At 45.1% G+C, this 12,957-nt stretch overlaps 1 protein-coding gene across 41 annotated transcripts in view; it reads left to right on the top strand.

The window, feature by feature from the left end:
- Positions 1 to 12,957, top strand: part of LRRFIP1 (LRR binding FLII interacting protein 1) — a 103,142-nt gene that overhangs the window by 42,216 nt on the left and 47,969 nt on the right. For 30 of the 41 annotated variants that reach the window (XR_012056909.1, XM_030277077.4, XM_030277075.4 and 27 more), the window contains exons 2-3: positions 3,026 to 3,112; positions 9,759 to 9,776. Coding sequence is in view for 40 of the 41 variants with exons in the window: in XM_030277077.4 (XP_030132937.1) it covers positions 3,026 to 3,112; positions 9,759 to 9,776 (105 nt within the window). In the remaining variant the exon portion in view is untranslated. The remainder of the gene's footprint in view (positions 1 to 3,025; positions 3,113 to 9,758; positions 9,777 to 12,957) is intronic. The other 11 variants (XM_072931889.1, XM_072931886.1, XM_041717260.2 and 8 more) reach the window with 1 other exon arrangement.

Here is a 12,957-nt window from a genome sequence, read left to right as displayed (position 1 = left end):
ACCAAACTCAGAGGTTTCAAAGAGCTATCTGGACCAAGCCCTAAGCAGTGTGATCTGAATGTGATGCTGACCCTGCTTTGAGCTGGAGGGTGGGCTGGAGACCTCCTGAGGTCCCTTCCAGCCTGAGCAATTGTGTAATTATTTGTTTCAATGTGATGAAAATGAGTTGCTTTAAAATACGAGTGTTCAGGATGGAATAACACTTGATGACTTCTTACAAAGACCAGTCTGTGATAACCACAAGTTTTTAGCTTCAAGTTCAAGAACCCAGGATATTGTTTCTGCTGTTTTTATTCAAAGATACTTAAGGCTGACATGGTCATGGAAAGAAAAAGTTCATAAATAAACAATGTGCTTGTTCCAAGATGTACGCCATTGTTAGTCAAAGCTGCTGAGTGAAAATGTGTTTTTATTCTTACAAGGTTTGCAGGTTCGCTTTAAATGGGCAGCTGGAGGGCTGCAAAGATGAAATAGAATAAAGTGCCATGGATTGGCACTAAAAGCAGAATTATATCCTAAGAAATGACACACAAAATGTATTGTTTTTCACAAAGTAAAATTCATTTAACTTCCTGCAGTTGGTATCTGTAATTTAGAATCTGGCGAGCCTCATTCTCAGGAAGGCCTGAGAAAAACTGGCTAAATTTTTAATTTTTTTTCTTATTTTACAAGTTCCTTCACTTCATATTATATTGTTCTTGCTTCTGGGAGAATATGTAATTCTGCTACATAGCTAGCAAGTGTATAAATCCTTTGGCCCTTATCATACAAGGAAAACAAGGGGAAATATATATCATTTGGATTATATCTTAATTTTACATATAGGCACTTAGTTCTGATGTGAAAGCTCAGCTGGTTATTGAAATTCATGAGGATGACAGCTACAACCATGTTAACATCCAAATAATATTGTCTCTGCCTTTTTCTGTCAGGAGGGACATTGGGCATACACAGTATGTACTGTTTAATGTGTTTTGCTTATGGAATCTTTAGGACTCCTTGTTTTCCATAGGGAAAAACCAATTTGTGCTGGTGTTATTCCTCACTTGTTTCCAGGCTTGTTTCCAGAGCTGTGATTTTGTGCCTTTAGCACACATTTCAGGCCATGTTTAGACAGTGGGTGTCATGAGCAATTCCAAACACTGCAGGTGGGTCATGGCACTGCCTGCCAGAGATTCCACCCAGCCTTTGCCCAGCAGCAGCAGGGCTGGGGCTTTCTTTTCCTGGACAGACTGCTTCAGGTTGGGAGGTGTTGTTGGAAACACGTTTGGGGATTCATGGCTGCACCCAGAGCCTGCTGTCACCTGGCTCTGTAAATAACAGGTTATGGGAGGTGATGGTTTTGGGTGCAGGTGTGGAGGGTCTGCTCCTACTATGAGTTTCTGTGCATGGCAGAGATACTTACCCCGAAATTCAGGCAAAGAACTCAAGGGAGAGCAGCTCTGTGCAAAACCAGCCCTTTGCTCTTTCTGAAATGGGCTTTTAAAAAAATTCTCTGAGAAGGCCTGTTTCCTTTTTAAAAGTAATTTTTCAGACTTCACAGAATAACAGAACATGTCGGTTGGGTTTGGGATGCCTCCAGAGAGGGAGACTCCACAGCCTCCCAGGGAAGCTGTTCCAGTGCTCTGCCACCCTCGATGAACAGAAGTTCTCTCTCATGCTGAGGTGCAACTTCTTGTGTTTTAGTTTATGGCCATTGCTCCTCATCCTGCTACTGGGCACCACTAAGAAGAGTCTGGCACCACCCTCTCTGTGACCTTTGGGATATTTGCATGGATTGATGAGATCCCCTCTTGATCTCCTCCAGTCTGAGGTTTTAAGATCTACATCATCACAAGGCTCGTGATCCACCCCATACATCAGCTCGTGCTTGATTTTCATCGGCCCTTTTCTGTTAACTGCAAGTTTCAACCATCCTACTCCCTTTTTTTGGCTTTTTTTCCATGTTTTGTTTGTGTTTTTCAAGGCTGTGACCCTTTCCTCTGGGTTTGAGTGGTGACTGCACTTACAGAAGGGAAAAGAAATTAAACATTTCCTTTTTTTTGGTGGTTTTCCTTCTGTTTAGAAGTGCTGCTGAAAACACTGGAGTTCTGATTTCTCTGTGTGCTTGATCTTGAGATTATGGCAGATTTTCCTGTCAATTTGGATGCTGTACTTAGAGTAAAAGGTTTCAGAAGCAGAGGAGTTGGGTGTAACACCGGGGTGACTGGCTGTGAGCAGTGCCTTTGGCTCCCTGCTGAGCTGTTCTGAATTCTGCCGGGCGAGCTGTGGCTGTACTGTAGCAAGCCTGAGCTAATTTTACTTTTTCCTGTGTAAGACCTACTGGCTTTGCCTGGGATTTAAGCAGAATATTAAAGATGTTACTCTATATGATGTTCCATCACTTCCAACTGGGCTGAAGTGATGAAGCACTGTAGATCTCTCGAGAGGTCTGTTCTTGGCAGAATTCCACTCCAGCGAGGTTTGGACTGGAGTATGGAATTTTGCAGATTTATAATGGACCTAGTGCATTTTCTCTCCATAATTTAAGCCTTGGCTGTGCATACTGAACTCCAGTGTTTACCTGAATCCTGTGCCCAGGGATGTGTGCACAGTGTCAGTGGTTAGGAAAAATGGTACATAATATGTTTGGTGTTGGTCAAATTAATTCATCAATAAAAAACAATCCACGCTGCAGGAGAGGAAAAAAAAAACCAACCAACCCAAAACAAAAAGAGCAAAACCTGCCTTTCTTAAATAAATCTCCCTGCTTCCTCTCCAGCTACACAAATAATAATTAAAGAGCTCTTTTAAACACAAGTGTGCTCAAGGAGGGTAGTGCCTGCACACGGGGGTGTTTTACCTCATTGTTACCATAACAAGTTAGGGAAGGCAGGGCCATTAGCTGCAATAGGGAATTAACTCCTCCAGATGTGTTTACAGCCTTTACAGTCAAGCCTCCCCATTCCCTGCCCAGCTTCCAGAGCGTGTTCCCGTTGGGTTGCCCAGCTTTCATCTCATCCCATTCCTGTGTTCCCGTTCCCAGGCTGAAGCCAGACTTGCGGCGAAGCGAGCGGCGCGGGCGGAGGCGCGGGAGATCCGCATGAAAGAGCTGGAGAGGCAGCAGAAGGAGGTAAGGCCGAGGCTTTGGGGGGTGCCTGGGGCTGTATCCAGGGAGGAGGATCTTCAGAGATCCTGGAACAGAGGGCTTATCTGTATTATGTTGAAATAGTCTGCATGGAACTAACGTTGATCATGGAAAAATGTGGGAAAAACGTGGATCGTGGCAAGGATTTTATCTTGGTGAAGCCCGCGTAATTATTCACAGAAAATTCTCGTGGTTAGTAATTCTTGTTTAATGTTAAACTTTGAAGTATGCAGCTTCTTTGTGTGCCTGTTGGAGGTGGTGGATTCTTATCACTTCCTTGGAAATCCAATGAATATGGAAAATTCCTGGCCCTTGTATAACTCCACTGGGAAGCTGTTCTGCTTCCTGCTGTGAAGCTGGTGCCGTGCCCACCCCAAGTTTGTGAAGAAGCATGGGCTGCTGTTGGCAGGGGCAAGGGCAGAAGCTGCACTTGGCAAAGCATTATCTGGTGAACTGAACCAGAAGCACTCAAAAGTTGTGCTTGGTGACGTGCATTCAGTGAAACAGCAGAGTGGCTACAAGAGGGAGAACAGTCGTCACAATTTAGTTTTTTCGGTAGATTTTTGAAGGAGAGAGGAAGAAATAGGAAGTCTGGGGTCATGGTCTGGGAATACATAGTAAGAATAAACGTGGGGCGGGAAAATGGGGAAATGGCGTCACCCTGACAGAGGGCAGAGCTGGATTGGATATTAAGAAAAACATCTTCCCTGTGAGGGTGGTGAGGCTATAGAAGCTGTGGCTGCTCCTGGATCCCTGGAAGTGTCCAAGGCCAGGATGGACGGGGCTTGGAGCAACCTGGGATAGTGGAAAGTGTCCCTGCCCATGGCAGGGGGTGGAACTGGATGATCTTAAGGTCCCTTCCAACCCAGGCCATTCTGCTATTCAGTGGTTCTACGTTTGCTTTAGGGTGCAGAGCAGGACTGGTTGAGCTTTGGAGCAGTGAATCAGGAGGTGACAGCGGGATGTGGATCAGGATGTGACAGCGGAGCAGTGCCAGTGGAGGCTGCAGCAGCCAGCCCACAGAAAAGCTCCTGGGCAGGCTGCCCATGCTCAGCTTTTGGTGAGGCAGGTCTGGATGTGTCTCAGCTGCCTTGCTGCAAACACAGAGCTTGAGGAAGGTGGGAGCCTTCTCCTGCTGCAGTTGCTGCTTTCTGAAGGATGTTTCTTGCAGCCTGGCCCACAGTGGGAAGTGCTGTCACTGCTGAGCTGGCAGCTGGGGCGGGGGGACGTGGGAGCAGCCGTGGGAGGGTGTGCTAAACAGGCACCATGTGTTTTGTTTGGGTAGCAAAGTAAATAGGGGTGTCCTGGCAGCTGACACCATCTAATTTGCAGGTGACTTAATGAAGCTGATGACCCCTTTGCAGATTAAAAGCTGATCTGCAGAGGGTGTCTTGGTAAACTGAAATTTAGGTGTGAAAACTAAAGCTCCTGCAATTAAGAGCTTGTAATCTGAAAATGTGTGAAAACTTTGTATAGATAGAAATTGGGAAGGGCAGGATGTCCCTCTGAAATACCACAGTCATAGAAAGCTCAGACAGATACCCATCACACTCTGCTTTGTAACTCACTGGCATAAATAACACATTTATTTAACATTTTGCACACTTCAATATTCTGTAACTTTTCAAAATAGTTTAATCTTAGCCCCCAGATGCCAGGTAGAGATATTAAGGATAGCTGCAGGAAGTTTTTCATTGCTACAAGTGTCTTGCAGGTATAATAAAACATAAATACAGAAAATCCCAAGCAGTGATCAACACAAGATATTTGGCACCTACCCCTTCCTTGGAGGGGAACCTTCTGTGACACTGAGACCTGTACACCTGGTTCTCTGCCCTCTTCATTTCCCTTTGCAAACTTTGCAGAAACATAAAGAGCACTTTTCCACTGCTGCCATGTTAAATAACCAGAAGTTAAAGCCCTTGTTTTACTACTTCAGAAGGCTTTTTAGAGCCCTAACTCCCTTCTGGGAGTTAAAAAGCAATAAATGAATTTATTGCGTGTGCGTGTAGTTTTTCATGCTTTAAGCCATGTGCATGCCCTGGCAGGCTTCTTGTGGAGCATGGATTACTTGGAAATATATTTACACTGCTGGTCTGAGTTAAAAGTTTCCAGGTGCTACCATTACAGGCTATAACTATGGCAGTGAAAGAGGGTGTTTTAATGATTTGGGTTTGGAAACTGGCTCCTCTCCTGCCCACCACCTCATATTTATGACATTTCTCAATCTTGCACTTCATTTCCCTCATTTTAAAGTAATTGGGTGACTTTGGATGAAGAGTCTACGCATACGATTGAGAAATTGCACAGCAGGAATAGATGGGCTTTTGGCAGAGAGCTCTCAGTTGCAGGGTGAGATGTGGGAAAGTTCCTGTGGCAGACTGCTCTGCGGTGGGGCAGGATTGCAGGTGTGCTCCAGAGGCAGTATCATCTCACCTGGCACCGCCTCGTGCCACGCAGCACGGAGAAGGGTAACCGTGCCAGTGGTTTGGGTGTTTTGGTTTGGTTTCTCTGTTGCCTTTTTTTCTTCAGGGAGGGGAAGCTAAGGAGGAGAAGGTGAGCACAAGTTTCATAGGGAAGTATAAGCTGGGTATATGAAAAGTGTTTTCTGAAATTGAAGAAAAAAGCAAGCACAAGAATTGTGACCTGATCACAGAATTCCAGAATGTGTTGAGTTGAAATGGCCTTAAAACTTAACCTGTCCCACCCCCTGCCATGGGCAGGGACACCTTCCACTAGCCCACGTTGCTCTGCCCAACCAGGTCTTGGACACTTCCAGGGATGGGGCAGCCGCAGCTTCTTTGGGCAACCTGTGCCAGGGCCTCACTGCCCTCACAGGGAGCAATTCCTTCCCAAGATCCAATGTCAACCTACTTCCTGGCAGTGGGAAGCCATTACCCCTTGTCCTGTCACTCCAGTCCCTTGAAAATAGTCTTGCACCATCTTTTCTGTTGGATGGGGCTTCTGTTGGAGCATTCCCAATTCTCCCAGCATTTCCCCAGAGCAGAGCTGCCCCATCCCTCTGATCATCCTGGTGCCTCCTCTGGACTCTCTCCAGCAGCTCCAGGTCCTTCCTGTGCTGTGCCCCAGGGCTGGGGCAGCTCTGCAGGTGGGAGTCTCATCTGAGCAGGACAGAGGGGCAGAATTCCCCCTTTCCTGCTGCCCACATTGTGGTGGGATAAGCCCAGGATATGGGGCGTCCCTCTGAAGATGAGGGTATTGATCACTCCTGAATCACAGAGATGTGGATCAATTTATATGTTGATTAGAGAATGTGCTTTTGGTGATGAGCCTTTAGGAAAGGCAGAGGTCTGACAAGCGTTACAGCTTGAATGCTTCTGACTTCTCATTCAGAGCTGCTTTGTTGTTGCTACCCACCTAAGACGTAAATAATTAATCTGGAGGTCTGGTTAAATTCTCTGGTTTGCTTCCACTCATCAGTGACTGCAGGGCAGCTCTCATTGCCAGGGCCTGTTCTGAGCTGGAATGACAATTAAAATACATGGTATTTCCTCCTTACCCTGTTTTCCCACCACTGGTGGGAGTCAGAGCAGCGATGGGTCCTGGTTTACCATGCCATGCTGCTATGCTTTTGAAACATTTGGTTTCCAGCTGCAGGGTCTGAGACCAGTCCCTTTGGCTTGTACTGTTGAGATGTGCCTTCTCCTGAGACAAATTCCTGTGTGCACTCAGGTATTTGTTACTAATTCATGCAGAAGAGCAAGCCAGGAGTGGGCAGCCCAGTTTTTCTGAGTAACAATTTGTTCATTCTCATGGGGCTACAAGGTAAAATTCGAGGAAGAATTTTTTTCTTTCAGAAGTTTGACCTGAAATGTATTAAACCCTTTTTTTCCCAAGCAATATTTAACAGTAACAGTTTTGAGACACATAAAAGCTGCAGCAGTAGGGCTAATTGTAGAGAATGCTTTCTGTAGCAGTGCCTTCTGTGTTATCTGCTGGCAAGGCTTTAAATGTCTCTTCAAGGACTGACACTTGGAGACCACAGTGTAAGCTGATATTAGTGCCTGAAGTGAAAAGAGACTGATCTCCTCCCACTCCTTAATCGGTGGGATAAGATTCTTCCCTGCCAGTTCACACAGCAGATGAGCCTGTACTTCTGGTTCAAGGCAAGTGCACTGTGCTGATCTCTTGCCTCAATTTGCAGCACTTGCTTTAAGGGCACAGCATGAAACTTGCCTTGGCTGTTTTGTAAATTCCTTCCTTACCTCACTTGCACATACTTTTCCCCTTTTGGATTCATATTTCTTTGCAATAAAATATACTACCAATGCTTTCTAGCAAAAAAAAAGAAAAAAAAAAAAAAAAGGAAAAGCAGATTCTTGTGGCTCAAATGGGAAGGGGTGAGACTGACTATGAAACTTGGTGCTTACAGAAGCAGGAAAGAAATGAAGGAGGTTTGTGGTCGTTAATCTGTGTCTTATACACTCAGTGTGAAGATGCCCAGGAAAATTTGGAGACGGATGATGTAGATGATGTTTTTAGCAGACTCTTCTTCTGCTACCATGTAACACTGGCTTTTTCTGTCCAGTTTTAAACCTGCTTCTATGAAAAACTTTGGTTTTGTGGGCAACCTCCTTTGATGAGGAAGTCAGGAAAGCTGTCTGCTGTTAATACTGTGGATGAAACATTTGGGTTTTTTGGTCATACCCTCATACAGAAAACTGTTCTTTAAAGCATTTGACTGCTTACATATGTATTGACTCTTTTTGTGGGGGGACACATCAGCAACAGAGGTGATTGTTTAAAAGTGTATGTTTTCTCTTGTACCACATTTTCTAAATGGGACAATGTCCTCACAGAATCCTAAAATGGCTTGGGTTGGAAAAAACCTTTAAAATCCCCTGATTTCAACCTCCCTGCCATGGACAGGGGCACCTTTCCCTCATGCACTGCTGAGGGATCAGTCACTTTGGAGCAGAGCTGTTGTAATGCCTGTTGGCTAATGGGTTACTCCAAAACTCCCAAGTTTTATTAAAAGCTGGAATAGTTAGATATAGATATAGATATATAGATATAGATACAATATTTAATACTTGGCTTTATCCCTGAGACCTCCCCACCTCCCTCCACAGTGCCTGGCCTGAACAAGGGTCCCGTTGTTATCTTGTCCATTGGCAATTTGGGTCCTGGGCACGAGGCTCCGTGCGTACCTTGCTTTGGACTCAGCAGGGAACATCTGCTGTGCCAAGCCTGGAGCACTGGGCTTTGGAAAATAAGGACTCCATGGAGCTGCCTCGAGGAGTGGGTGAAAAAAACAGCATGGAAAAGTTAAAGCTTTGAGGTTAATCAGCTGTGAGGTAATTGCCACATTTGAACCTGTGGTGTTTGGCTCCTGTGAGTGGAGGAAAGGCACTCTGAGTGTGCCATGGAGAAGCCAGGAATTGTGTGCAGCCTGGTGGGAGGGCCCGGTTCACTTTCCTCTTCATGGCTTTCTTAGGGAAAGGGAAGTGGGCTGGTTACTGTTTTTTAAATGGGTCCTAACTTTCTTGCTGGAATGGGAATTAAAGCCTCTGAGGCATTAATCTGGGTTGTGCAGTTGTCCTTTGTGAAGGGGAACCTGATCAGGAGGGCAGGGATTGAGAGACATAAGCTTTGCTTCCCAGCACTGGGATCTGGATTCCCATGAGGTATCCCTGAGAGCAGTGAATGGCAGGGATCCTCCAAATACCCCAAAATCTGGGAGACTTGACTACCATGCCACCAGAGGATTGTGCAGCCAGCCAGGTGTTTTTGAACAAGAAGGGTTATTTGGGGTTATTTTTCTGAACCCAGAAACGTTTCTGGTTTTAGGAAAGTTGTGAGAAAAAACCTGTTTTCTGTTTTCATGTGGATTCACAAAGCTCATCAGTCAAGGGCAGTTCTCCAAGAACACAAAATTCAGATACAGCAGAGTGTCTGTAAAGGTTTTGTGTATTATCAAAGTGCTCCAAGACTATGGAGCAACAGTGTCAGCAGGGCATTTGTTAAAGCCTGAAAATAGTGGGAGGCTCCACAGAGACATTCAAAATTGACAGAGCATCCTGTAGGGATCCTTTAAGGCCGGCAATATATGTGCAAGGAATTTTCCAAGAATTTTCACACACTGGCACTGTGCTGTGCACAGGTGAGAGGTTTGTGGGGTTGGTGCTTTTGTAACTGTGCTTCATCCCTCAAGGACACATTCTGTCCTTCAAAGAGGAGCAGTTGGTCTGTAGTTAAAGCTGTTTGCTTTTATTGTGGTGGCAGATGCATGACTCGTCCCAGATGAATATTTGGCCATCCGTTCCTGCTGTGGAGGGAAGGCTGGAAAAAGGAGAGGTCCTGGCTCACAGCTGGGCTGGGCTCTGGCCTGGTGCAAAGCCTGGGGATAAAATGTCCCATGTGCACCCCAGAGCCTGGTGGGAATAGGAACAGGAAATGCTGTGTTCATGGGGGAGGCCTACGATACAAACACTGGTTTTGTCCTACCTAAATCCACAGGGCTTCGCTGTGCTCTTCTCTGAATTGATATTTGCTGTATTTTCTCTGTAAATGCTGTTTTTTCCCTCCAGAATAAGCTGTGGAGCATTGCTGTGTATCCATCATTCACGCTAGCTTTGTTCCTTGTCTCTTTCCTCTCCCTTTCCCCCAGATCTATCAGGTGCAGAAGGTAGGGCTTGCTCGCTTTCCTTCTTGTTTGCATGCCTTCCCACCCTGTGAGTCTTGCTACAATTTCACAACCACACAGTCATTTAGGTGGCAAGAAACCCCCAAGATCCTGGAGTCCAACCTCAGAAATCCTCTATAAAGAGATGCCCAGCAGGCTGTAAATTTCCATGTCGTTCTGCCCTCCCCACCCATAATCTTGTGGGCTGGGCAGTCAAGGGGAGTGGGGGAAGATGACCCATGTAAGGTGTCTGGTCAGGCACTTAATGTGATTTTTTCTACAGCCTGTTTGGCAAAGAATAAGAGAAGTGACTTGGCAAAGCAGGGTCACAGGAGGCTCCCTGTGTCTGTGAGGGCCTGTGTGTCACCTCTGTTCATGTGCTGAAGGCCAAGAAAATCACTGGAATGCTTCAGGCTATGCAAGCATTTAACAGGTGCCAGCAGGAAGAATGACTTTCAGATGACTTTATTTGCACAAAGTCGCTGAAGGAAATCAGGGATGCTGTATTTGAATTCATAATCCTTGGGTAAATAAACTGTATGGCCTTCCTTCCAACGGCACCCACACATTAAAAGTGATTTTATATTGTTTAATCCTCTCTCATCTCAGTTTAAAATCATGATCTCTTCCATCTTCCCAATTTTCTTTCCATGATGATGGCAAAGAGGATGATAACAGTAGCTCTGTTACTTGCTATGTAGAAACAGAGATTTTGGGGTTTGTGTCGTGATCTTTGGCTGAAATAACCAGACATCTGAAAATAACTGAATATAACAGCCTGGCTGTTCTGCACTTTCAGCATGTGAACTGAGTGGCACCTAGAAACAGAAATAACCCCTAAGAATTTTTACAGGGAGGGAGAAAGCACATTTTTCTTCAAACCTGACATTTTCTACCTTATTGAATATTTTTTTTTTTCCTGAGATGTTTTAATTGCTTGCTGAGTGATGAATGTCTCCCTAAACCACAGTGTGCTTGGTTTTGTTCTGGCACTCCAGCTGCTCTAACTGCATGTTTCAAAGCTTGACCCAGCCCTGCATGTGCTTCTTGGGAGTGCTGTTCTCCTCTTTGAGTGTGTATGCATATGAAGAGAGCTGTTCAAATCATGTGCTCTTGTATTTAATTCTGACCATATCAATTTGGCAACAAGTCTCTCTCACTCCTGGTTTTATTTCTGGAGTTGACTACACTCTGAGTGGCTCAATGTCTGCCCATGGATCAACAGGCTCGTTATTAATCTTCTTTATGGGAATTAATTTACCTTCTGGTGCAAAAGCAGCCCCGTGGGAGCCCAGGAGGTTGTTTACTGTTGGTGTCCTGACATGGATGAGGAGATAAGTGGGTTATCCTCCCAACATCCCATGGCGAGTTTGCGAGTCCAGCAGTTTCACTGGCACTCAGTGAGCAAATGGCATCTGAAAGTCTCTCTCAATGGTATTAACATCATTAATTATTTAATTGTAATATCACTTTTCAAGGTAGAAGGGAACCTGAGTCCAGCAAGTGCGTCTAACTGAAACCTAAATGAATGGAAAAGCACCATTTCCTCCTTCAACCCCTTGGAATCAGGCCCTTGGGGGCAGAAGAGAAGAGCTGGTGTAGAGGGAGAACTGAGAGAAGTGGCTGTGAAGGTTCAAAATGCTTGAGAGCTTAAAAGCTGACAGTTCAGTCCAGTATGACATGTGCTCTTTAAAAGTTAATACATTAAAATAGTCTCTGGGCAGTCTCATTCATTAAGATTTTTCTTCAGGGGATGTTAAGCAATTTGAAACGGAGAAGGAAAGGCCTGTAAGTGGAACTTAAACTGTGACAGAGCAAGTCTTGTAAGAGCTGTTTCCTTATCTGCCTCTTGCAAGGCTGAATTCAAAAGCCAGTGTCAGACAGTGAGAGGGCATGAAAAGGAAGCAGCAAACCCTAAAAAAATTACAAGGGTGTTTATGGATCCTTGCGATGTGTGAAAAAGGATTCTCCATTTTAATAGTGTGTTTCAGTTTTTTAAGTTGATTTCTAGTGTTAGAAAATATTCTCAGTCTGTTAATGGCTAAAAAGCCTCTAATATAAGGCTCTACCTGACCTGCTTTACTACAAAGCATATAATCTGTAGGTTCTCATGTACACAGCTCTGGGAGTTCATGGAATTTCCAGGGGTTGTTTTCAGGCTGAGATGTGCATAACAGTTACTTTGAGAACAACCTGGTGCATGGGTTATGAATCTGAAGTGGGAATAAAGGAATACAGCACTGAAGAATGTGCAGCAGTTTGGTTTGGTTTATCAATAAATAGCGAATGAGATTTTAAGGGTGAAAATAAAATTACATTAATACCATTGAACGAGTGCTAAAACCAGAGCACAATACAGAATAGGTTTCTGGGGTTTTTTGAAAATAATTTCCTAAGGTTTTGGCTGTTGCTACTCCTGCCTCCTCAAGCCTGTAAGAAAGCTCTAAAATGCATATTATTCTTCCTTAATTAAGCAGGATTTCCATTTGCCTATTGCTGCACTTTAGGCCAGTGATTTTAATTCACTCAGGAATCATTTTAATGGGCACCATTAAAAACGCAAAATTTCTGAGACCAGATTTGACAGGCTTGTTTGGGAAGGAAGAAAATTCCCTTTAAAACTGTGGATTTTTGAACAACTTGCTGCCTGGAGGAAATTCAAGTTCATTGGGAAGTTCCCAGTGTTGTCTTCACCTGCACTAGTGGATCTTGTCCTCTTGTACCTTTGTTGGTGCTGCCTCTGCTGTCAGGTGGGTCAAACGTAGGCAAAACCCCTGGTGCTCTGAAAGGAGCTCTGTGGAGCTCTAATCCAGCAAATCAGGGTGCCCAGAGATGAGTTGTATCCAACTTGTCTGCCCATTTTGACAAAACTTTACGGGAAACATGATTTGACAGTAATTTTCATCCTGGAAGTGTCCTGTGCTCGCCTCCCTTGTAATGAGTCTTGACTTAACTGGGTCAGGAATTCAAGACTCATTACTCTCCTTGCTCCTGTCCCCCAGCATGGAGGGTTTTGCAGTGCTGAGGGAGAAGAAGCTGCTGAGCACCCTGGTCATGCCCAAGCTGCCCTTTCTCCTTTCCAGGCAGCTTTTCCCAGGCACTTGCTGCGGAGGGCTCCGGTGCCACGGGGCACAGCTCTCATGGCATGTTAGTGTGGAGCTGTGTGCTTGGCCAAGGCCTGGCA

Source organism: Taeniopygia guttata, chromosome 7 (genome assembly GCF_048771995.1).
Source record: "Taeniopygia guttata chromosome 7, bTaeGut7.mat, whole genome shotgun sequence".
NCBI lineage: Eukaryota > Metazoa > Chordata > Aves > Passeriformes > Estrildidae > Taeniopygia > Taeniopygia guttata.
This window is presented reverse-complemented; position numbering and strand designations above follow the sequence as displayed.